The sequence below is a fragment of the Pipistrellus hanaki genome, assembly GCF_964339955.1.
Source record: "Pipistrellus hanaki genome assembly, chromosome: 10".
In the NCBI taxonomy this organism is placed as follows: domain Eukaryota; kingdom Metazoa; phylum Chordata; class Mammalia; order Chiroptera; family Vespertilionidae; genus Pipistrellus; species Pipistrellus hanaki.
In genome coordinates this window covers 55193443-55217702 of record NC_140512.1, presented here as the reverse complement: position 1 = coordinate 55217702, position 24260 = coordinate 55193443, and the positions used below count along the sequence as shown (strand labels likewise).

Genomic DNA, 24260 nt, shown 5'->3' with positions numbered 1-24260 from the left:
ATGATTTATTGTGTAATTCAATTCAATCTGATTCAAATATTTTATCAAAGATCATACTATTACGCCAACACTATGCTAAGGACAAATAAAGTACATCCTAAACTTTATAACAATATGACTTCTCTTCCAACATAGAGTAGCCCCCTTATCTGTGGAGGATATGTTCCAAGACCCTCTGGTGGATGCATAAGACCTCAGAGAGCACCAAACACTATACATGCTGCTTTTCCTGTACAGCTTCTCTTTGGCGTATCCGAATTACCAACACCAATAGTCTTATATTTGAGATCATCATTAAGTAAAATAAGGATTACTGCCCTGGCTGGTTTGGCTCAGTGGATACAGCGTGGGCCTGTGGACTGAAGGGTCCCAGGTTCGATTCTGGTCAAGGGCACATGCCCGGGTTGTAGGATCGATCCCCGGTAGAGGGCGTGCAGGAGGCAATCAGTTGATGATGCTCTCTCATCAAGGATGTTTCTATCTCTCTCTCTCTCTCTCTCTCTTCCTCTCTGAAATCAATAAACATATATTTAAAAAATAAAGTAAGAGAAAAAAAAAAGAAAAGAAAAAGGAAAATAAATAAATAAATAAAAATAAAGTAAGATATGGGCTACTTGCATGTTAAAAGGGACAAAAGCATAAGAAGGCCCAGTTGGCTCCAAACCATCACTAGACGGACTTACTCTATGATCTCAACACTTTCAACCAACCTGCGTAGCCTGAGTTTCTATCTCGAAAAAAAATGGGTCATAACATCTCAAAGCAAGATGCTATGAGAATAAATGTTAGAATGAGAAGTATCACATTACTAGACAAGTTATCAAAGAATAAGAAAGGTAGAAATGAGGAGAGAATGGGCCAGCAGGATAGACTTTAGCTACTTGTTACTAAAAGATTTTTTTGAAAAAAGTACTAAGGTAAATCTGAAAAAAATTAGAAACCATGAATAGTAATAGCTCTATTTAGTAAAAGTGGCTCAGGTGAATGAACAAACAAACCGGTACATTCAAGCTATGGAATATTTCAGTGCTAAAAAGAAATGAGTTATTAAGCCATGAAAAGACATGAAAGAAATTTAAATGCACATTACTAAGTGAAAGAAGCCTATCTGAAAAGGCTATATATACTGTATGACTCCCAACTATATGACATATGGAAAAGGCAAAAATGCGGGGACAGTAAAAAAAAATCAGTGGCTGCTAGGGGGTGGGGTGAACCAGGTGGAGCACGGAGGGTTTCAGGGCGGTGAAAATACTCTCTGATACTGTAACGGTGGTTACAAGCCATCAGACATTGGTCCAAATCCATAGGATGTACAACACCAGGAGCGAACCCTAATGTAAACTATTTTGGATGATGATGTGCTAATGTAGGCTCATCAACTGTAACATGCATCACACTCTGGTGGGGGATGTTGATAATGGGGCAGGCTGATCATGAATGGGGACAAGGATATAGGAAATAGCTTTCTATACTTCCCTTCCATTTTGAGATGAACCTAAAACTACTCTAAAAAACTAGTCTTGATTTTTAAAAAGGGCTATTTGGCATGTAAACTTAAGCAAGTAAGCAAAGGAAAAGAGGTTACAAAGAAAACAGCTAAGCCGTGGCTAGTGTGGCTAAGTTGGGCGTTATCCTGTGCATTGCTGGTTTGATGGGTCAGATTGTGGGCTTGACCGCCTATGGGGGGAGTGCAGGAGGCAGCTGATCCCTGTTTTGCTCATATCATACTAATGTTTCTCTCTCCCTCTCCCTTCCTCTCTCTCTCTCTAAATCAATAAAAAATAAAATAAAAACAAATTTGTAAAAACAGTTGAACACCAGCCCAGGGTCATCAAGACACTAGGATGACCCCAAGTGTCACACTATTGACTCTTAGCGTCTACATGACATTCAGATGCTGGCAAAGGCCAACGATCTGAAAATGTACCACCAAGGTAACTAAATCAATAAACAGCTGGTTATAAACACTTCTGACTTAGATACAAAAACCCAAGTGTCCCCTTGAGTTGATACAGAAATTCTGAACTATCCTCTACAATCTCAAAATAAATAATTACTACTATAGTATTTGTAACTAATGAGATATTTCCCACTAACATTCAGTTTCTACCTTTCTTCCTCACTGTTTTTAAGGAAGCCCCTGAGAAATAAAATCTTTGGCTTAACTTTTTAACCTAGATCAAATGCGTTAGGCAAAATTTTAATATCTTACTGCTGCTTTATAGCATCAGCTCTAAATATACTCTGCTCAAGAAAATAAAACATTGCATATACTTTTAAAAATATATATATTTTATTGATTTTTTTACAGAGAGGAAGGAGAGAGATAGTTAGAAACATTGATGAGAGAGAGTCATCGATCAGCTGCCTCTTGCACACCCCCCACTGGGGATGTGCCCGCAACCAAGGTACATGCCCTTGACCAGAATCAAACCCAGGACCCTTCAGTCCACAGGCTGATTTCTATCCACTGAGCCAAACCAGTTTCGGCTGCATATACTTTTAAAAAATGTATTTTTATTGATTTCAGAGAGGAAAAGAGAGGGAGAGAGAGAGAGAAATACCAATGATGAGAGAGAACCACTAATCGCTGCCTCCTACACACCCCACCCTGGACATGTGCCCTAACTGGGAATTGGTCAGAAGCTCAATCACTGAGCAACACTTGCTGGGCTAAAGAAACCAATTTTACCATAGGCTGAATCATATAAATAAGAGTTTAGTTCCTGCAGTATCTCATCAGCATTGTAACAAAGATACACTGAATGTAATAGCATTTTATATTACCTTAGCTCCAAGTTATCTTTCTGATCTAAAACTCTTTAAGGTGATAGAATTGCTTTAGTTATAATGCTCTTAATAGGTTTGCAACTCATCCTAAGTTTATCTTCATTTTCACATATAAATGTTATAGATCTAAAAACAGCCAAATGTAGAAAGTTAATTTTATCATGCAAATAGCAAAACAAATCCACCAAATCTGTGTGCTTCTAGACCACATCCTTATATTAATACATTTATATCCCATCTTATTTCCAAAGAGGCAGTGCCAATTACACTTCATTCAAAATCAAAATAACTTCTATACAAAAGCCACTAATAACTAAGATTATTACTGCTACATTAATTATCAAAAGTTAACAACAATTACTCCCTCCAGAGATGGAGTGTAATTCTTCCAGCTCCCTAGAGTGTCAGCTTATCTACACACTTAGTGACTAGCTTCCAAAGAATATAACACAGAGGGAAAAACTTACCATGGAGAAACCTGGCAAGAACCACGTGTGTCAAGGTTACCGTTACCTGTGCAGTCATGAGGGGGCACTTCCCCTCTGTGGTATTCTGTCCAAATACTCACAATGAATTTGGCCATATCTTGAAATCTTACTATGATGTCTAATCATGGGGGCAGAGGGGAGACCACATAAACAGAAATTGAGGAGCATTCCAAAAAAATACCTGACCAGTACTGCAAAACAATCACGGTGATGTAAAACAGTGAAGGAGGGAGAAACTCAGACTAAGGAGACATGACAACTATATATAATGTGGCATCCTGGATTGAATCCTGGAACAGAAAAGAACATTCATGGAAAAACTGGTGAAATCTGAATAAAGCCTGGAGTTTAATATACCAACACCGGTTTCTTAGTTTTGACAATATAAAATTATAACACAGAGGTAATTTCTGTATTATCTTCACAACTCTTCTGTAAATCTAAATAAAAAGTTTATCTAAAAAAAGTCAAAAGCTAACAAACATTAAGGCAAAAACAATAGAAAATGAGAAGTGTCGCTTACACCCAAGCTTTCTTTCATAAAATCATCCCAACTTTTAAAAAATTAAGCATCGGAAGTTTTTATACAAGCTTAGCTATGTTGAGACTAATAATTAAAGATACTAAAACATGAAGCAAAACTGATCCACTATAGGCACTCAGAGCTTAAATATCAATAAAAATGTTGGCACCCAAATTTTCTGCAAATATATATATTTAAGATATCTGGAGAGTATTAAAAAGCATAATGGGCCCTAACCAGTTTTGCTCAGAGGATAGAGCCTGTGGACTGAAGGGTATCAGGTTCGATTCCGGTCAAAGGCTTGTACCTTGGTGTGGGCACATGCCAGTGGGAGGTGTGCAGGAGGCAGCAGGTCGATGTTTCTCTCTCATTGATGTTTCTAACTCTCTGTCACTCTCCCTTCTTCTCTGTAAAAAAATCAATAAAAAATATATATTTTTTAAAAAGCATAATGGTAAAATATTTAAATGCTTAAATACAGAACTGTTTCAAACTCTGACGGGATCCTATCCTGGCTCTGGGAATATTATTTTACTCAGTTTTACTCCCATTCCCTAATTTACCTTTTAAAAAACAAAATATATGCTGAAACCAGTTTGGCTCAGTGGATAGTGTGTCAGCCTGCGGACTGAAAGGTCCCGGGTTTGATTCCGGTCAAGGGCATGTACCTTTGTTGCAGGCACATTCCCGGTAGGGGGTGTGCAGGAGGCAGCTGGTCGATGTTTCTCTCTCATCAATGTTTCTAACTATCTCTCTAACTCTCCCTTCCTCTCTGTAAAAAATCAATAAAATATATTTTAAAAAATAAATAAAAATAAATAAATAAAAAACAAAATATAGCCCTAGCTGGTTTGCTCAGTGGTAGAGCGTTGGCCTGAGGACCAAGGGGTCCCGGGTTCAATTATGGTCAAGGACACATACCTTAGTTGCAGGCTACTTCCCAGCCCAGGCCTTGGGGCTCATGCAGAAGGCAACCAACTGATGTGTTCCTCTCACATCAATGTTTCTGTCTTTCCCTCTCTCTTCCACTCCCCCTAAAAATCAATGGGAAAATATCCTTGGATGAAGATTAAAATAAAAAATATATATATATATCATTCAGGTAATTAAATATATAAAATTTTGAAAGGAACAGCATGCTGCCATTCTAGCCTGATAAAAGCTTCTATAAATCAGGCACTCTGACGGTCTTATTTTATTTTTGAAATTGACAGGGCACATACAACTCAGAGAATACTAAAGTATGCCCTGGCCAATTGGCATGTGCAGGAGTCAACCAATAGATATGTCTCTCTCACATCAATGTTTCTGTCTCTCCACCCTTCCATTCTCTCTAAAAATCCATCGACAAATATCCTCAGGGGAGAATTAACAACACAAAAAAGAGTTAAAAAAGAATACAAAACACAATGCCATGAAATCTACTGTTGTACAGAGATATCAGAACATTTATATAAAAACTTACTAAGACGAAACCGGTTTGGCTCAGTGGATAGAGCGTTGGCCTGCAGACTAAAGTGTCCCAGGTTCAATTCCCGTCAAGGGCATGTACCTTGGTTGTGGGCACATCCCCAGTAGGGGGTGTGCAAGAGGCAGTTGATCGATGTTTCTAGCTCTCTATCCCTCTTCCTTCCTCTCTGTAAAAAAAATCAATAAAATACAACCAAAGGACTTATGTGCACACATAGAGCCTAACCAGTGGTCAAGGACAATAGGGGGGGTGGGGGCATTAATAGGAGGGGAGGATTGGAATGGGGGGTTGAGGACAAATATGTGATACCTTAATCAATAAAGAAAATTTTAAAAAAATCAATAAAATATAAAAATTTAAAAAAACTACTAAGATATTGTTTTATTTATGAATCTTGAATTCATAAACAAGATTAACTGAGGCATTAGGCTATACTGTTTAAATTATATTTTTCACATAATAACAGTGACTAATAAGTAGTGAAACTGACTTTATAATCCTATCTAATAAAAGAGTAAGATGCAAAGGGGCCAAAACTCAATGCCAGGAATGAGCTCCGGCAGGGACAGGGGACTGACTACTATTCCCTCTCACCTGTCTGAAGAGCACAGGAAGATACTGGGTGATAGAGATCTCTAGATTTCCTACCTTGAGGACTTAAAGAAAATAGTTAGTAGCTTTTGATCTCAGGAACACTGACTAGACTGTATAATATTAGCTTACAAATTCTTCATAGACAAAGAGAGACCAGTGCCTTTAAAATATAAGAACACAAAATTCAGGTGCCATGTTCCAGTGTGCCTGACTTCACTAAAAATTAAAGCAAATCTAAGGCACAGCCTAGTTTTACATTCAGGAAGTATATAGCAAAGTTGTAAACTACTATACATTTTCAGCATAAATAAGTATAAGTTTGATAAACAATTGCCTAGCTGCACAAAGTGAAATAAGCCAAGTATTCTCTGATTTTCAAACTCCTAGAAAAAAAATGACCTGGCTTCACTACTACTTTTAATAACCTTGCATGTAAGATACTATAAAGGATCTGGAAATACCTTCTCCCTAGAGGTTTATTTACATATTTTCCTCCCAGTGAATTTAACTGTCTTGCATGATTTCTAGAAATTAGTCAAAATATAAGCTAGGAACACTAATAGAAAACAGACATATACATTTGAAATACTATATGAAATGATAAATATAGGCTTTATAAGCCACCAATAGTCTTCTTGATTTATCATGGTTTACATGTTATAAAATTCCTAGCTAAATCTCAAAGGAGAGCCACATTAATTAAAGACAGAAAGAATCTGGTACCTAACTATTCTAACCTAAGAGCTTACAGAAAAAAAGATAAAAGCAAATGTGTTCACAAAAGCATGAATGACTCAATACAGGTATACTTAAATATATGTCATTTGATAATCAAAGACAGCATTCAAGAACTGCTTTTCTTTACTGCCAGGAAAAAATGGGCAGCCATCCAGATAATTAGACTAAAGAACACACTCAAAAGTCTACTTCCTCTCCTCCTTCCACTTACAAAACAAATCTGACTTTAAAAAAAAAAAGTTTTGTTTTTAATCCCTAAGGATACAAATGAATTGAAAGACAAAATACAGGGTTTTGTAGCTATGGCGAATTGAATGAATTACTTGGTAAAACTAACAGTTGCTAATAAAGTCAAACTGTGTTGCCAAGATCAATGATTCTGTTATTAAACATGTATTATGTTCTACATTTTAATATACTTACTTAAATATATTCTAAAGCTATATTGAGATCAGCCACCAAGTTAAGAGAGCTAAAACTCCTTTACTCAGAAAAAGCCTCAAGCATTTAAAATGCATTTCCCTCCTATGCTCATCCATTTGAATGTAAACATAATTTGTAATAAAAATCTAAAATACCTAAGACCAAAAAAAAAATATCTAAGACCTACATCATGGCATGCTTTCATTGTAAGAGCCTTAGTTTGGATCAGTGATCTAACCAAGTACAGTAGTTCACCACTCCACCTCCTTATGCAGTTTCCCTTTCCGTGGTTTCAGTTATTCATGGTCAAAGTAATAAATGGAAAATTCTAGAAATAATCCATAAATTTTAAATAGCATGCCTTTCCGAGTAGCATGACAAAATCTCATGAAGTCACGCTCCATCCCACCCTAGGTGTGAATCATCCCTTTGTCCAGCATATCCCCGCTGTCCACACTACCTACCCATTAGTCATTCAGAGGCCATGTTAGTTATTAGATCTATTGTTAAGGTACTGCAGTGCTTGGGTTCAAGTAACCCTTATGTTACTAATAATGAATACCCCTAAGCACAAGAGTAGTGATGCTGGCAATTCAGATAAGCCAAAGAGAAGCTGGTAAGGGTATGTATGCAGAGGCAAAAACATGGTATATGTAGGGGTCAGTACTATCTGCAGTTTTAGGCATCCAGTGGGAGTCTTAGAACATACACCCTGCTGATAAGGGAGGGACGACTGTACCAGTTGACGGTTGTGGGACCCAAAAGCTGTACATAAGTTACCATTTGTTAATAATAATAACTTTTGCCAAAACCGGTTTGGCTCAGTGGTCGAGCGTCGGTCTGCGGACTGAACGGTCCCAGGTTCGATTCCGGCCAAGGGCATGTACATGGGTTGCGGGCACATCCCCAGTAGGGCGTGTGCAAGAGGCAGCTAGTGGATGTTTCTCTCTCATCGGCATTTCTAGCTCTCTATCTCTCTCTCCCTTCCTCTCTGTAAAAAAATCAATAAAAAATATATTAAAAAATAATAACTTTTTTTAATAACTAGTTTCTTTTCCTATAGAGTAAAATAAAAAAGGTTATGTAGTTTCAAAGCTTTGTTGCTAAATTAGGAGATTTACTCATTTATTCACAGATTTAGATAAATAACTAGCAAAAGAGCAGAGATGCAGTACTCTCTAATGCCATAAGACAAATCTAACACCTTGTGATCTCTTATAAACATGATTCCTATCAAATCAACCTTCTACAGACAGACACTACAATGAAAATGTTTATCTGCATTTTTTTAATATTTAAAATTAATCTTTCAAAAATTATCTATGTAATATAAAGTCAACTGATTGAAAGCACTATCCAGATAACTAAAGTTATACTGGCACCATTTAAACAAAACAACTACATTTATTTTCACTAATATAAATAGTAATCCAATTGCTTCTAAGGTAACACAAATCAGGCACATGCTGTATCTAATTTTTTCTATTTATATTACCTCAACTAAGAGTTTATAATCCAAGAAACCTTGAACCCCAGCCGGGTATCTCAGATGGTTAGAGCATCGTCCTGATATACAAGGTTACAGAGTTGAACCGCAATCAGGGCACATACAAGAATCAACTAGTGAATATATCATTATCAATAAGTGGAACAAATCAATGTTTCTCTCTCTAAAAATCAATAAAATAAAAACTGAAAAGAAAGAAGTATAAAAGTATCCCTAATTTGAAGATCACCATTATCACAAAAAAACAAAGTTTCAACAAAGAGATCAGAACTCATCTTTCATCACGATATCAGGCTGACTGCTTCAGTGCTAAAATAACACCAACAAAAACACAACAGAATAAAATGAAAGCCCCAAAATATTTAATTAAATATTTTAATTCAAATGTTTACCTTCTTTGATATAGAATACCATTTCAGGAAAATAGAAATAATCTATTTTATTTAAATTAAAAAAAGATTTAAGCACAAAAGATTAATTTCAATCTTATTTATCACAGAAAAATGACAAAGAAGTATACCAATGAATGTCATATCAATTATTCATTTATGTCTGATATTTTTAACTGTGAAAAATAATTGCATAAATATTAAGCAAAAATGGCACACACAGTATAAGCAACAGGTTGAAAAATATATCCTGGTGGGGTGTGTGTGTGTGTGTGTGTGTGTGTGTGTGTGTAAGATTGATGAAAAAATCATCATAATGGTCAATGGGGGGGGAAAATCATCATAATGTTAACATTTAAGGACAACAGTTATTACATTGTGGTCCCTACACCAGCAGCAATGAACTTGTTAGAAATGCAAGTTGCCCTGACAGTTTTGCTCAGTGGATAGAGCGTGGCGTGCAAACTGAAAGGTCCAGGGTTCGATTCTAGTCAAGGGCACAGGCCCAGGTTGCGGACTCAATCCCCAGTGGGGGGCATACAGGAGGCAGTCAATCAATGATTCTCTTTCATCATTGATGTTTCTATCTCTCTTTCCCTCTCCCTTCCTCTCTAAAATAAAAAATAAAAATAAATAAATAAATAAATAAATAAATATATATATATATATATATATATATATATTTAAAAAGAGAGAGAGAGAGAGAGAGAGAGAGAGAGAGAGAGAGAGAGAGAGAGAGAGAGAGAGAGAGGGAGAAATGTTGCCCTAACCTGTTTGGCTCAGTAGATAAGAGCATCGACCTGCAGACTGAAGGGTCCCAGGTTCAAGTCTGGTCAAGGGCATGTACCTTGGTTGTAGGCACACAGGAGGTGTGCAGGAGACAGCTGATCGATGTTTCTCTCTATCCTTCTCCCTTCTTCTCTGTAAAAAATCAATAAAACATATTTTGTTTTAAAAAGAGAAATGCAAGTTATCAGGCCACACTGTAGACCAGTGAATAGGACAATTCCAGGGGCAGGACTCAGCAACCTATTTTAACAAACCTCCAGAAAATTGAAAACCACTAACTAAAGGGTAGAATTATGGGTAACTATTTTCTTTCCCTTTTTGTAACCTACATTTTCCGCAATTATTTTAGTACTTGTATAACCCAACTAAGTCTTTTCCATTAAAGTTTTATTAAAATGTACATTGTGGGTCTATAGTTGAAAACCTATTGTGCCATCCAGGTTTCTCAGTGGTTAGACCAAAGGGTGGAGGGTCCAATTCCCAGTCAAGGGCACCTACTCCAGTTGCAGGCTCGATCCCCCACCCTGTGGCCCCAGTCAGGGCAAGTAAGGGAGGTAACCAATCCATGTGTCTCACATAAATGTCTCTCTCTCTTTCCCTCCCCTTCTCCTTCCTCCCCTCCACCCTTTCTAAAAAAAAGAAAAGAAAAGCTGTTTTGCAGGTCTGAATTATATACGTAAAAATCAAATGATTCTTGGAACCATTAAATCTGTTAAGACTGAAGAAGATACTAAAATATAAACACTATATAAATGTAGGTCAAGGTGCTGGGGAAATTACACACTAGGAAACCAACCAATCCATGGTTTTCTAACACATGCCCACAAACAGAGTAAGGGACTTTTACAGGTCACACGTGCAAAAGATCTCCTCCTCCCCCAAAAGCTGACTATTTAGGCTTGCATGTAATTTACTAGAACTGCACTGCAGGAATCAGATGTCTTGAAGCTGTAAATGCTTACTCATGTAGGTACCCGATTAACCCAAGTAAGTACTAGTATGTTACATCTGTCACCAAATCCAGGCAGCGAAGACAAATTCAGAACACTGGAAGTTGCCAAAGCCTTAACTTTGAGCTTAAAGACCATTAAACTGTTCTACCTTCCACCTCATCATCTCACTAACATAGAGGCCAAAGGAAATAAAAGGCAAAACACAAGTTCCCAACTGACACGGGAGCTAGTTAAAATATTACATAATTGTCTACACTTTGAGCACAAATCAAAGAGTAACAAAGATTACTAACTTAGGAATAGAATAACTACTGATTAACAGCAAAATACTGACGTTGATGTCCAAGACATATGACCACACATTTTAATGTTTCTTAATTCCATTTTTTTACATCTATCTTTTAAATAACAGGAACACAGATTCCCATACATCCCATCACATAAATTCACATTTTAACCTTTCTATTCCTTGAAAAGTAAATTCTGAAATTAAATACAATTATTCAGAAGAGAGATATATACAGTGTTAACCTTAAAAAAAAAAAAAAAAGTTTGACTTGTTACAGAAGCGTCATGACTATCCACACTGAATTTTTCCCTACTAAATTACCCCAGCAACCTTACATCAAACCTGGCATCAAGGGGTAACTCAAACATGTGAGGGGATGAACTGTTATTAAAGGCTTTTGAATCCTAAAGCAGACAGCCAGGACTCACTAACACTGTCAATGAATTCAGGGTAAGTCACTGCCCCTTTCTAGAACGCTAACACTTTTGCAGGGGAAGCTTACATTTCTACCATACTTTTAAATCTCTGCGTGAGTCAGTGAAGTATACCTAAAGTAGCAGCATATCCTGTTTTAAACTTCTGCGCTCCCTCTGAAAATTCTTGGTATTATAAAATAAGTTCCAAAATCTCACAGTTAACAAGTACAGTATATGCCAAATTCCCATTATCATCACATTTACTTTTCTGATTTAACCTTGAACATTTCTTCCACTCTATGAGGGTAGACTTTCCTCTCTTCCTTTTAAACCTTGAAAATGCACTTGATCCTGTAACACCACGCACAAGAACTCCCCAGCCCCAACTTCTTTTGCGTGTAAACACTCTTCTGGCCACACACCCCATCAGCTGTTTGGTGGAAGCTCCGCCCCCCCTCCTTTTCCGGGTAGTAACAGCGCAGCCAATGAGTGGTGAGGAGCTGTGCCTGCGGCCTTTCGCCTGCATACGCTTTTCCAAAACAAGTAGCTCCAGCCTTCAGCAGGGGCCACTGGTTCACAGATAAAAGGATCACCAGGCTGTGCAACAGGGTGAGCCGTCTAACCCCACCAACAAGGAAACCCGTGTAATCTGAGCTGTTTGTTCCTCCACCAGGGAGAATTTAAACTGATATTCCTTTAGGGCAAATCACGATTTAAGGTCACCAGAGTCCCAGTTCTCAGACAATCTAAATAACCAGCAGGGTTTGAGCTGGAAACCGCAAAGGTTGCCAAACTGGAAACAGCACAGGATTACTGATCTACCTGACTTTGCAGACAAATGGCCACACTATTCACAGCCATGCCACAGGAGTTGGGCTAACTGCAAGTTTCTTGATCCGGACACGTTCTTAACAAGGCCCAAAAATCATGTATGTACATCAGCTTCTAGGCTCCCGGAGAGGTTTGCACAACACTCAGCAAAGGATCAGAAGAGAAACAATGAATGAGTCAGAGTTTCAGAACATAATCGCCCAGAATCGGTGCAAAACACTCACTCCCTGCATAACTTGGGAGTCGGTTCTCCTACCAAACCCCGGCTCTATAAGCCACCAGAATCTGTGTCTCCCAGCGAGGTGGTGGGAGGCAGGGGCCAATTTGTTACACATCCTCTTCCCTCCCTACCCCCACACCCCACTACTTTCCTATTACACAGGTTCCCTACGAGGCTGTAAATCGTGGTGGCATAATTACACTCAGGAGACATCCAAAAATGGGCTGAAACAGGAGATTGCAATGAAACCAGTTATCAGCCTCCACACCAGAGAAATCATCAAGGGACACTGAGGGGCAAAAAAGCAAGCACATACATTCCTTCAGACCTTTTCTACTTCCTCTCCTCTATCTTTCATTTTCAACCCCCGGCCCTTTTACACGATTGTACTCATTTTCATAGTGGGTTGGGCAGTTTTTTCCCTTACATTTTTTTGCTAAATATACCATGCTCCAAAACTGCTGGCTCCATTTGGGCCTACTAATTCAACAGAGAAAGGAGGCCACAAAATCACCCAACCCCACAAGACACACACAGACACACACACACACACACACACACACACACACACACACACAAAAGGAAACAACGAGAAATTTAACTTCCAAACTCTGTGAGCCCAGAAAATAATAAACACAAAACAAAGGTAACCTCTGCCTTTTAAATCCCCAGACGGTTGTCCTATCTCAGAGATCTATGATTTTAAAGCGCCTCAGCTTTCTTTTGTCAGAAAGGAGGAAGGTGGGGAAAGAACAGAAGGCCAGTGCATCTTAGCCTTTCTTCATCTTCTACTAAAAATAAGCTATGGAACAAGCCACTTATGGGGAAGAAAAAAAAGAAAGACACCCTGCTGTTCTTTGTCTGTTTTCCTCTCCCTCTCCGCCCCCCACACCCCGACTCCTAAACGCGGTAATCATTCTAGATGCCACAACTACTAAATGAACAAAAGGCACTGTATGGAAAAGGCATCAGGTCAAGTCAGGCCTCACCCTTTACCCTCAGTCTTCCAAAAATATATATGTATATAATTTGAGAATCTGACACTGATCAAAACCAGCTGGCTTTCTCTCACCCACCCCCATCCCAATTAAACATTAGGTAGAAATTTACATTAGGTGTGACAGTAACTCTCAAGTCAGGATAAAAATAACTCAGAATCTGCCACCATGTCATTTCCTAGTTTCTAAACAAAACAAAACAAGAAACACCCGAAAACTGCTTTGTGTGAAATGTACACACTGCCATGGTTACAAGTTCTCTTGAAACCTTATGAAAAGCCAACATCACTGCTATCATTCACACATTTACAAAACTCAATCAGAGCCACAAACAGCTCATGGAGTGTCACTTATGCCTGGAAATATGTTTGGTAACGAAATGTGTACTTTTATTACTTGCTCCTCTCTCTAATCTCCACTCCCACCTCCCCCAAACTCCAAAGTTGAAACCCTAAAACTTAGCAGTCTATCTGTTCCTAATTTCTAGCCACGTTTTCCTAAGTGAGGCGATAAACACCTTCTTATTCCTGAAAAGATTACGGAAAGAAAAATCTCTTCCCCAGACAACTTCCCTCCCATCCCCCGCTTCCAAAACTAAATGCAAAAAACGACTTGTTTAAAACTTTAGCGAATTCCATAACTTAGCACTTGACAACAATCATCGATCGCTACACGGAGGTAAAATGTCCAATCGAAAACAGTAACAAAGGAAAAGAAGGAATCCACCTGAACAATCTAGCCAAACTTGAGTTATATAAACAAAACCCTGCAACAGGGGGAAATGGTGGGGGATGGGGGTGAGAGAGAATCAGCAGCAGGAGACAGGACTTTTTAACTGTTTCACACACTAAACACTTCCCACCCCTGTGTCCCCCCTCTCCCCAGCGATTCGTTGTTCAGAAAACTGGGCTCATTTCCTCCCCCCCCCCCTCTAAATTAACCCCTCAAAAATGTTCTCGATGTATCACAGGAACCTTCGCGACTTTCCCTAGTTGTCATGAAATAATCAGTCTGGACTCCAACCAAAACCACTGCCTGAAGGTCTCTTTATCAGCTACAGCTTTCCCACTGCTCTGCCTCCAGAGTATAGGAAGTTGGAGGGAGGGGGAACAGGAAAAGAAAAGGTGTCATTTGGCAATGATTCCCCCAGGAACCTTATCTTCATAGAGGGAGTAGGCTTAAGTGGCCAGGACAGGGGCTATTTGGTCAAGGAGATCCTCTTTCTCTCCCTCCCCCCAGCTGTCACAGCCACAACAACATGGAGGGTGGCTTGCTGGAGGCCCTGGGGGCCCTCCCCACATCCAACTAGGGGTGGGATAGGCCTTGTCACCGTCAAGAAAAAAGTGGGGTTCTGCGAGGGACCAGAAAAAATGAACAGGGGTCTCTAATTTAAAACACCCAGAGCTCCTGACCACTTACAAGAAGGGGCCGTGAGCAGGCTACTCTCTTCCTAATATAGAAAGGAATTAGGGATAAAGGAGGTCACTTGAGTTACCCCAGTTCAAGAAGCACCGTGAGGGGAAGAGAATGGAGGCATCTCAAGAAAAGGGAGAAAGGCTTCCTTCACTCTCGGGAATTTCTACCTCGAGTTCCTAAATCAAGGGCAAGCAAAAGGAAAGAGACCCTGGAGGTGGGCTTGGTGGAGAAGAGAGCCGATCTTGCAAAAATTAAAAAATAAAAAAGCCGTCTTGGGAGTCCAAACGTCGTGGAGCAAAGTCACAGGCACTGGGGGGTTGCAGGCAAAGCGAGGAACAACGCACATTTCGGGGTTCTGCAGATAAAGGGGGGGCCGAGAGGGCCCTCGGTTCCTGGGAGGTGCCAAGGAGCCGCCGTAGGCACTGGGGGCAGGGAGGGGAGGGAGCGAGCCCGGACAGTGGCCTGGAGCGCCCCAGGGCCCTTGTGTTGGGTTTCAGGGGTGCCCCGGGCACCGCCGCGCCGCCCGCTACCGACAGCCGGGACCCCCCTCCACGAAGGATACAGCTTGACCACGTCCGTGTCCATCCGCCGCTTGCCCGGGCTGGGGGATGACATGGTGTCGCCGCTGCCTCCCCGTCGCCTGCGCCGCCGCCGCCGCCGCCGCCGCCTCTCTTCCTTCCCCCGCCGTCTGTCACGGGCCCCGGGCCCCGGCTCTGAGGAGCCCGCGGCCGCGCCGGCTCCCCGGTGGAGGCGGCAACACCCCCGCGGTCCCGTCGGGGCCAGTCAGCCGCCGCCGCGCCCCCCGCTCGGGGGAACACCGGGCACGGTCCGGCCGAGTGGGGGTGGGGACCCCGCGGCGCCCGGCTCGGGCTGCTCCTCTCCGGCGGTGGCTCCGCCGCGGCCCGGCCCCGGCCCCGGCGCTCCGCGGCGCCGCGCGACGCTCCCTCCGGCCCGCTCCGGCTCTCCGGTCCGCTCGCCGCTCACCCTCCCGCCGGCTCCCCAGCAGCCTCGGAGACCAGCAGCAGGCGACTCCGGCTCCGTCGGCCTCTCTACCCCGGCCTCGCTCTGGGCGCCGTGACGTCACCTCTGTGACGTCATCGGCGGGGGCGGTCCCGCGGGCGAAAGGGGTGGGCCGCCGCCGCAACGTGGACTTCCTTGGGGGGAGGGGGATTCTGGGAGATGTAGTTCCTCTTTCTCCTGCCTTCCACAGCCCTCTGCCCCCTCCTCCCCCTCCTACTTCCTCACACACTTAATGGCTCAACTGCCAGTGTCATTACCAGCATCGTCAACGATAAGAGTAAATAATAGCAATAATATTTATATTCGTGCGTTTTAGGGTAACGAACCCCTTTCTCACAGACACTATTAAAAAGTCTGTTTATTTGATTTAAGGAGGCCAAGATGGCAATGACTCAAGGCACCAAAATCTGGAAGATTACCACACCAGCAGGTTCCCTGCACTCTGCACCCTCCTTGGATGGAGAGAATTAGTTTGCTGAGATTGTGGACTGTAGCCAGGCTTCCTCAGAGCTTGCAAACCAGGGTTCATTACCCTTCATGTGTATAGAACCACTATTTTAAGGATTAGATTTGAGGCACCAAGGTGACAAAGCCAAAAATAATTCAGCACTCACATCTTTACTCCACATAGTATGAGGTAATAACTGATAGAAACAGGAACACCTTAAATAGGCTGTAGTTCAGGACAAAGATAGTCTGCTCTCCAAACTCCTACACCAACCCTAGTACTCTGTCATTCATTCAATATTTATTGAGCACCTACTGTATACTAATTACTCTGCTGGACATAAGGAAATCATGATAAACTAAGAATTGACTAAGTTTATACAACCCTCCCAATATGGTCTGTGGATCTAGTGTCAGCATCACCTGGAACTTGTTAGAAATGCAAGCTGGCGGCCCAGGCCCTGGAGCTCAGCTGGTTAAAGCATCATCCTCATATTCCAAGGTTGTGGGTTCAATTCCCAGCTGGCCAGGTACACACCTGGGCTGTGTGTTCAATCCCCAGTTGGGGTATGCTTAGAACGGAACCAATCAATGTTTCCCTCTCATATTGAATAGTTTTTTTCTCTCTCAAATCAATAAATGAAAAGAAATGCAGACTAGAACTTTACCTCAGACCTACTGCATTAAAATATGCAGCTTAACAAGGTGCACAGGTGATTTTATGCTCAATGAAGTGTGAGAGACACTTCAAGGCATTCCAAAAAGTAATTAAGTGATATGGAATCCAGGAGTCAACCAAGCAAAGGGGGAAGGAAAGAGTGCTCTAGACATCTCTCTCCCTCTCTCTCTCTTTCTTTTCACTGCCATCAATTTTCAAAATTTTTATCTATGAATCCATTTTTTGTTTAAATCCTCACCCAATGATATTTATTTATTTATTTATTTTTTAGCGTAGAAGAGAGAGGAAGAGACAGAGAGAAATATCCATGTGAGAGAAACACATTGATTGGTTGCCACCTGCAAGAGCCGTGACCAGGGCCCAGGGCCAGGGAGGAGCCTGTCCCCTGGACCGAAAAAGAACCCTGGACCCTTCAGTTGGCAGGCCAACACTCTATCCACTGACCATAATCAGCCAGGATCTATGAACCATTTTTAAAAATATATATATTTTATTGATTTTTTACAGAGAAGAAAGGAGAGGGATAGAGAGTTAGAAACATCGATGAGAGAGAGACATCGATCAGCTGCCTCCTGCACACCACCTACTGGGGATGTGCCCGCAACCACGGTACATGCCCTTGACTAGAATTGAACCTGGGACCTTTCAGTCTGCAGGCTGATGCTCTATCCACTGAGCCAAACCAGTCTCGGCTGAACCATTTTTATTTTGTCAGTTTCCTTACTAACCTCACACACATGCACATGCACACGTACATACATCTAGGCAGCAGCAATCAGCTAAAATTGAATGTTGTTTGCTCTTGTCATTACATCCCTCAAAAAGACTGGCTAATTTGTGTGTGTGTGAGTGTGTGTGTGTGTGTATGTGTGTTAAATATATATGACATAAAATTTGCCATTCTAACAATTTTTTAAACAATCTTAATTTTTGTATTTTTTAATATATCTTTATTGATTTTAAAGAGGAAGGGAGAGGAAGAGAGAGAGAGAAACATCAATGAGAGAGAATCCTCAATTGGCTGCCTTCTGCACATCCCCCATTGGAGATCAAGCCTGCATTCCAGGCATGTGCCTTTCCTTGACCTGAATTGAACCTGGGACCCTTCAATCCACAGGCATGCTCTATCCACTGAGCCAAACCAGCTAGGGCCATTCTAACAGTTTTTTTTTTTGTTTTTTTAGTTTTTTTAAAAATACATTTTATTGATTTTTTTACAGAGAGGAAGGGAGAGAGAGAGAGCTAGAAACATCGATGAGAGAGAAACATCGACCAGCTGCCTCTTGCACACCCCTTACCGGGGATGTGCCCGCAACCAATGTACATGCCCTTGACCGGAATCGAACTTGGGACCCTTCAGTCTGCAGACCGACGCTCCACCACTGAGCCAAACAGGCTTCGGTGATTCTAACAGTTTTGAAGTATACAGTACAGTAGCATTAAACACATACACTATGATGTGCAATCATCACTAGCACTCATTTCCAGAACTCTTTTTATCATCCCCAAACAGAAACTCTGTTCCTATTAAGCAGTAACTCCTCATACATTCCTCACTCCCCTCAGTCCCTAGTACTTTCTATTATACCTTCTGAAAAATATGGGCTATTTTAACTGCTTCTAAAAGGGGTGCATTCGTCTTCCGTACTGCACATGGCAATTCTGTCAGAAGAAGGACATGCCTGAATGAAGGGATTTGTAAGCCTTTATAAGACCTCTTTGTTAAAGGAAGATAGGGATGGAGCAGAAAATTGTTCCTGACTGTTCTCTAGGTTCTTCAGGCTCCTGTGGCTGCTGCCTCCTCTCCCAGCTGGGCTCCCCACTCTCCTTCACCTGTAACTCCCACCCCCGTGCTGAGACAATGCTTTGGTGTACTTCAGAATCACCTGGGGAGCTTGTCAAGTTCACAGGTGAGCAGGCCCCACCCCTGGGATTCTGATTCAGGAGGTCTAGGCGGCGTTGGACATCCATGCCTTTAACAAGCTCCCAGGTGATTCTGATGCAGGCCAAAGTTTGAGAACCACGGCTTTCGGCATTAGCATTTTCAAAACACCTGTCTGACTAGTCGAGGTGGCTCCTGTGCTTCCATCATGTCCTATGCAAATAAGGATGCTTCTTCCCCACTGGAGAGCGAGATGGCAAGCTTAGGGGGCCCACAGGTGTTGTTTCCAGAACAGAAAGAATTGGTCGAGGATGGGACACGGAGAAAGAAGGGCATGGGGTGGATCTAGAAGTTTCCCCTGCTGCTTTCATCTTCCCAGATGCTATGCTGCTGTGATCCAAGATTCAAGCAAAACTAATCCAAGGACTGTTAGTTGGGGAAACTTGCTTTGGACAACACTGGAGAAGTTAGGGTCCCTCTGCCTAGAAATGCAGTGCAGGTTTAGCGCTCTGAGCAGCTACTGAAAATGAATCACCCTCCCCAGCGTGTCTAATGAGCATGGTAGCTCTGGGTTGCTTAGGACAAACCTGTCCCTCCCCAGCTGTTAATTATGCCTCAGCTAATTGCATATATCCTCCTGGAGCCTCAATTTTCTCATCTGTAAAATGTGGTTCATAACTTGCGTGGGTTGATGGAGGAAATCAAAAAAGCCCCTCGTAAACTATAAATTGCTTTTCATAAAGTTAACATGAAGCGTTCATTACAAGGTGTAATACAATATTGGTGGCGGTATTGTTGTATTATTAATATCAACACTCCCCATATGCCCCATTCCTTATATGCTGTATATTATTTAAGGAAAATGGCATTCATGTTTTGGGGTTTTTTTTGTTTGTTTTTTTTTACAGAAGGAAAATGCTAGTTTAATCATTTACAAAGATATATACAATATTAAAATATTTAAGAATATAAATGACCAGTTTTGGGGGGGGGGGGTATTTTTTAAAGATATCATAGGGTCAATGTCTCCTCTTTTTGAAGGTATGTTCACATTCTTATGATATGCCTGTTTCTCTCCGGGCCTTCTGCCATTTGCTCCTTCATAAATCTATCTTCCCTCTTCCGACTCCCCGCCCCGCCTCCGTGCCCTCCTCTTTCTGGAGTGTGAGGTTTCCTGAACCCTGTCCTTGACCAGGTAGGTTCAAGAGATGGCTCCAAATGGTGCCAAATGACACCGAATGGTTTTACCTGTTTGGGGCTTATGAAACCTGGAGCTCTTGAACGAAGTAAGTGTGTGCTCACCTTTCTCCCCGATGTTCATCCATTCAGAATGTCAACAATGTGCTCTAAAACAACACGGGGCCTGGAGTGCCTGTTTACATGTGCGCGCACATGGCTGCACGCTGGCAGGAGCCACGCTCTTCCTTATCAGGAACAACCAGGGGCACCGCGAGGGAGCAGCTGTCCGGCCTGCCTGACTCACCAGTGTTGCAATCTGGAAAACATATTCGGGCCTGTTTATCTCTCCCCAGGGCAGGGCCAAGCTTGACCCGCAGCGCCTCCGGTCTCAGGAGCAGCTTCTTAAAGGCAAGAAAAGGAGTTTGAGCGAGACGTAAAGCGGGGAGCAAGACGAAACCAATCATTTGCGGAGTGGAAGAGGCCAGCCCAGAAGCTGCTGCCTCTGAGGGGACCTGTGAACCCCATGGCCCGGTCCCCACTCCATGGGAAAGTCCCCCAATGAGGCCTTCTGCTTCCACTCGATCATTTCTAGCGGGAAGTAATTTCATCGGAGCTGGCATTCTTGGCACCTAACATCTCGCACGGGTCCAGAACCCGCTATGGGCGATGGTATCAGCAGTTTCCTCGCTGAGATAGAAATAAAAGCTTAACACTCGTTTCAAGCTATCTCCATGTTACCCTGCTACAATCTGTTCCCACACAGGCAGTCGCTGGGAGCACAGGCACACGAGGGCCGCCCAGCAGCAAGGATGCAGAGATTTCACCTCCTGCTTGGCTGTCATGTCCCCATGTCTTTGCTGCCTCTGCGGCTGGTTCCTGGGGCAGACACCAACCCCAAAGCAGCACGGTTCAACCCCCAAAGAGCTTGAAACTTAGAGACAGAAAACTCCTTCCAGTCCCAAGTCAGCTGCTACCTATCACTGATGTGCAGGCAAACCTCGGAGGTGATGTGAGTTCGGTTCCAGACTCCTGCCATAAAGGAAGGATCGCAATAAAGCAAGCTGTCATCTTTTTTTGCTGCTGGAGCGTCTTGCCCTTCATTTGTAAAAAATGCCAACATCCACCCTGGCAGGCGTGGTTCAGCGGTTAGAGCATCAGCCCGCACACTGGAGAGTCTTGGGTTCGATTCTTGGTCAAGGGCATGTTCTTGGGTCGTAGGTCTGACCCTCCTGCTCCTGGTCATGGCGTGCACGTGTGCATGTGCGTGTGCATGTATGTGTGTGCAGAAGGGGGGCGGGAGACAACCAATCAGTGTGTTTCTGTCACATCAATGTTTTTCTCTCTCTTTTTCTCTCTCTCCCAGACCCCTCCCTTCCACTCTCTCTAGAATCAATGGATAAAATATCCTCACTCCTTGACTGAGGATTTTGTTTTAAAAAGCTACATCTATGAAGCACAATAAAGCAAAGCGCAATGAAATGAGGTGTGCCTGTAATGTGGGCAAGTAACCTAATCTTTGTGCCTCCGTTTAGGCACCTACACTCCCCTTGCCTAGGTCAAATAAAAGAGATGTTGCAACCTCCCAGATGCTAGTTATACATAAGATATTATCATGTCCCCTCTACACACACACACACACACACACACACATATGCATGACTTACTTTCCAATGCCAAGGCTCAAAGAAGGCGCAAGGCTAGAAATTATTCACACGTACATGCAGGAGCCCTCACCTGGGCCAGCTGCCCTGGGTGCAGGTGCCCTCGTTTTGCCAGGCATGGCCACCTGTGTTTTTTTTGCTGCTTCCTCATCTCCCTGATCAGGAAATGCCAGAAGCCCCGGGTTCAGCCCTCAGGCCTCTGTTCTTCTTTATCTACATTTAAATCCCAGGTGACCTCATCCAGTCTCGGAGCTTAAACTGCCGTCCATGCTCTGACTCCCTAGTGTACCTTTCTTTTCTTTTTAAAAAATATATTTTATTGATTTTTTTTTTTTTTAACAGAGAGAAAGGGAGAGAGATAGAGAGCTAGAAACGTCGATGAGAGAGAAACATCGACCAGCTGCCTCTTGCACACCCTCTACCGGGGATGTGCCTGCAACCAAGGTACATGCCCTTGACCGGAATCGAACCTGGGACCTTTCAGTCCGCAGACCGACGCTCTATCCACTGAGCCAAACCGGCTTCGGCCCTAGTGTACCTTTCTGATGGGGCCTTGCCCCTGAACTCCAGACACACACATACAGCTAGCTGCCTGTCAGACATTCCCTCATGTCCATAAATAAACTTCTGACAACCTCTCCACCTCTTCCTCACACAGTCTTACCCATCTCAGTAAATGGCATCTATTAAGTTGAAAAATATTGAGATTACCATTTTTAAAGTTAAGAATAGTCAAACATGTCAACGTTAGTACATTCTTTCAGCCGCTCAGGCCAAAGGCCTGGGACTACAATCCTCGACCCTCTCTTTCTCTACTACCTTGCATGTAATCTACCAAGGAATCCTGTTGGCTCTCCTATCAAATATATCCAGAATCTTTATCCCGTCACCTCTACCAAACCATCATTATTACTACAGTTGCTTCCCAACTGGCCTCATCTCTTCAACCCTTGAATTCACTCAGATAGAAGCCAGGGATCCCTTTGAACCATAAATCTGATCTTGTCTCTCCCACTGTTCAAAACCTTCCAAGAATGACACATTTTACTCTGTGTGAAAACCAAAGTCATCACAGGCTTCCCAGGCCTACAGAAGCTGACCCTACCCTTTCCCCTCACTGCTTTCCAGCCATACTGGCCTTTTGGCTGTTCCTCATATACACAAAGTGTGTCCCTGCCCCAGGGCCTTTGCACCTGCCACTCCCTCTGCCAAAGCAGAAATGTCACCATCTCCATAGAACTTTACCAGCACCTCTTCTTCTCCTTCCCTTTGCTCCCCAGGACTTACCACCATCTCACATATGACATACTGCATTTTACTTAGCTCTCTGTTTGTCTTCTCTCTCCACCTGAAGGTAAGCTCATGAAGACAGGAGCTTGGTCTGTTTAATTTATATGTTATATTATATAGCTGCCAATGTCTGGAACCGCATGTGGAGTACAGTAAGTCCTCAAATATTGAATGAATAAAAGGAAGCAAGTAATACTCTATCTGAAAAGATGACAAAATATTAACAGCTGATAGCAGTCCCTAATGGTCTCTACAGAGTGGCAGGGAAACCTTATAGATTGAACACCTACTCGGTGCCAGGCGCTGTGCCAAGGTGTGTGACTAATGACCTAACAACCTGGCAAGTTATTTTGCCACCTTTATGGATGAAGAACCTCAAGTTCAAAGACGTTAAGTAATTTGCCCAAGTTCACCTAGCCAGTAAGTAGCTGCATCAGGATTCAAATCTAGGTCCCTAACGTCAAAGCCCATGCCACTTGCTCTCTGCTGTGCCACCCTGTTTGTTGACACAAATGAAAAACGTAATTTGTTGACTTTGATGAACTCATTATTTGGAAAACCCAACCTAAATCTCACCCCCTTCTTGGCCGTGACTGTGAAGACTTCCAGGCTGTTATAAACCAAAGGAGCGTTCCTGTGAAGAGGAAAAGTCTGTGCACCCGCTCCGGGCTTTGCCATCTCAGCAAAAGGCACCACCGTTTGGCGGGTGGCTCACCTATCCTTGGAGTCTCCCTTGACCTTTTTCCTCTCGCATGCAGCCATCAGCAAACTCCATGAGAACTCCCTTCAGAATATTTGCCAAACCCAAGCCCTTCTCCCCGTGTCCACCTCACCTGAGACACCGCCCCCTCTGCGGTAAATCCTCCGCATCAACTGGCCTCTCTGCTTCCACTCTTACCCACCATGACCTCACCGTCATCTCGCAGTCTATTCTCCACCCAGGAGCCAGGGACATGTCTTAAAATATGGTTCAGCCCAAGGTACTCCCCATTCACAGCTTGTCACTGGGTCATCCTGAAACTGACACTAAAATGTCCATTCTGTCGCCCCTGTGAGGCTGACTAATTTGGACTTAGGCTAAGCTTTCAACCTCATTACCTGCCTCCCTCACATCTCCTCAGCCACGCTAGGTCCTTAGATCTCTCTTTCTGGAATGCCCTTTCCTTAGGTCTCATAGCCAGCTCCCGGCTTTCTGCACTCCACTTCTTTATTCAAATGTCCTAACTTCAAAGAGGCCTTCCTCGACCACCCTGTTTTAAAAGGT

The 24260-nt window shown here is 42.7% G+C and overlaps 1 protein-coding gene and 1 long non-coding RNA gene across 3 annotated transcripts in view; both read right to left on the bottom strand.

Annotated features, from left to right (window-relative positions):
- The window catches only part of LOC311629524, a 53387-nt gene extending 39011 nt beyond the window's left edge, over positions 1–14376 (bottom strand). The window contains exons 1-2 of the long non-coding RNA XR_014796216.1: positions 11652–14376; positions 9774–9847 (exon numbers count right to left, since the gene is read on the bottom strand). This is a non-coding gene — a long non-coding RNA (uncharacterized lncRNA). The remainder of the gene's footprint in view (positions 1–9773; positions 9848–11651) is intronic.
- Positions 1–15920, bottom strand: part of UBE2H (ubiquitin conjugating enzyme E2 H) — a 99311-nt gene extending 83391 nt beyond the window's left edge. For both annotated transcript variants that reach the window (XM_084897663.1, XM_084897664.1), the window contains exon 1: positions 15401–15920. In XM_084897663.1, coding sequence (XP_084753789.1) covers positions 15401–15453 — 53 coding nt within the window. In that variant the 5' untranslated portion in view covers positions 15454–15920. The remainder of the gene's footprint in view (positions 1–15400) is intronic.
- Positions 15921–24260: the final 8340 nt, after the last annotated feature.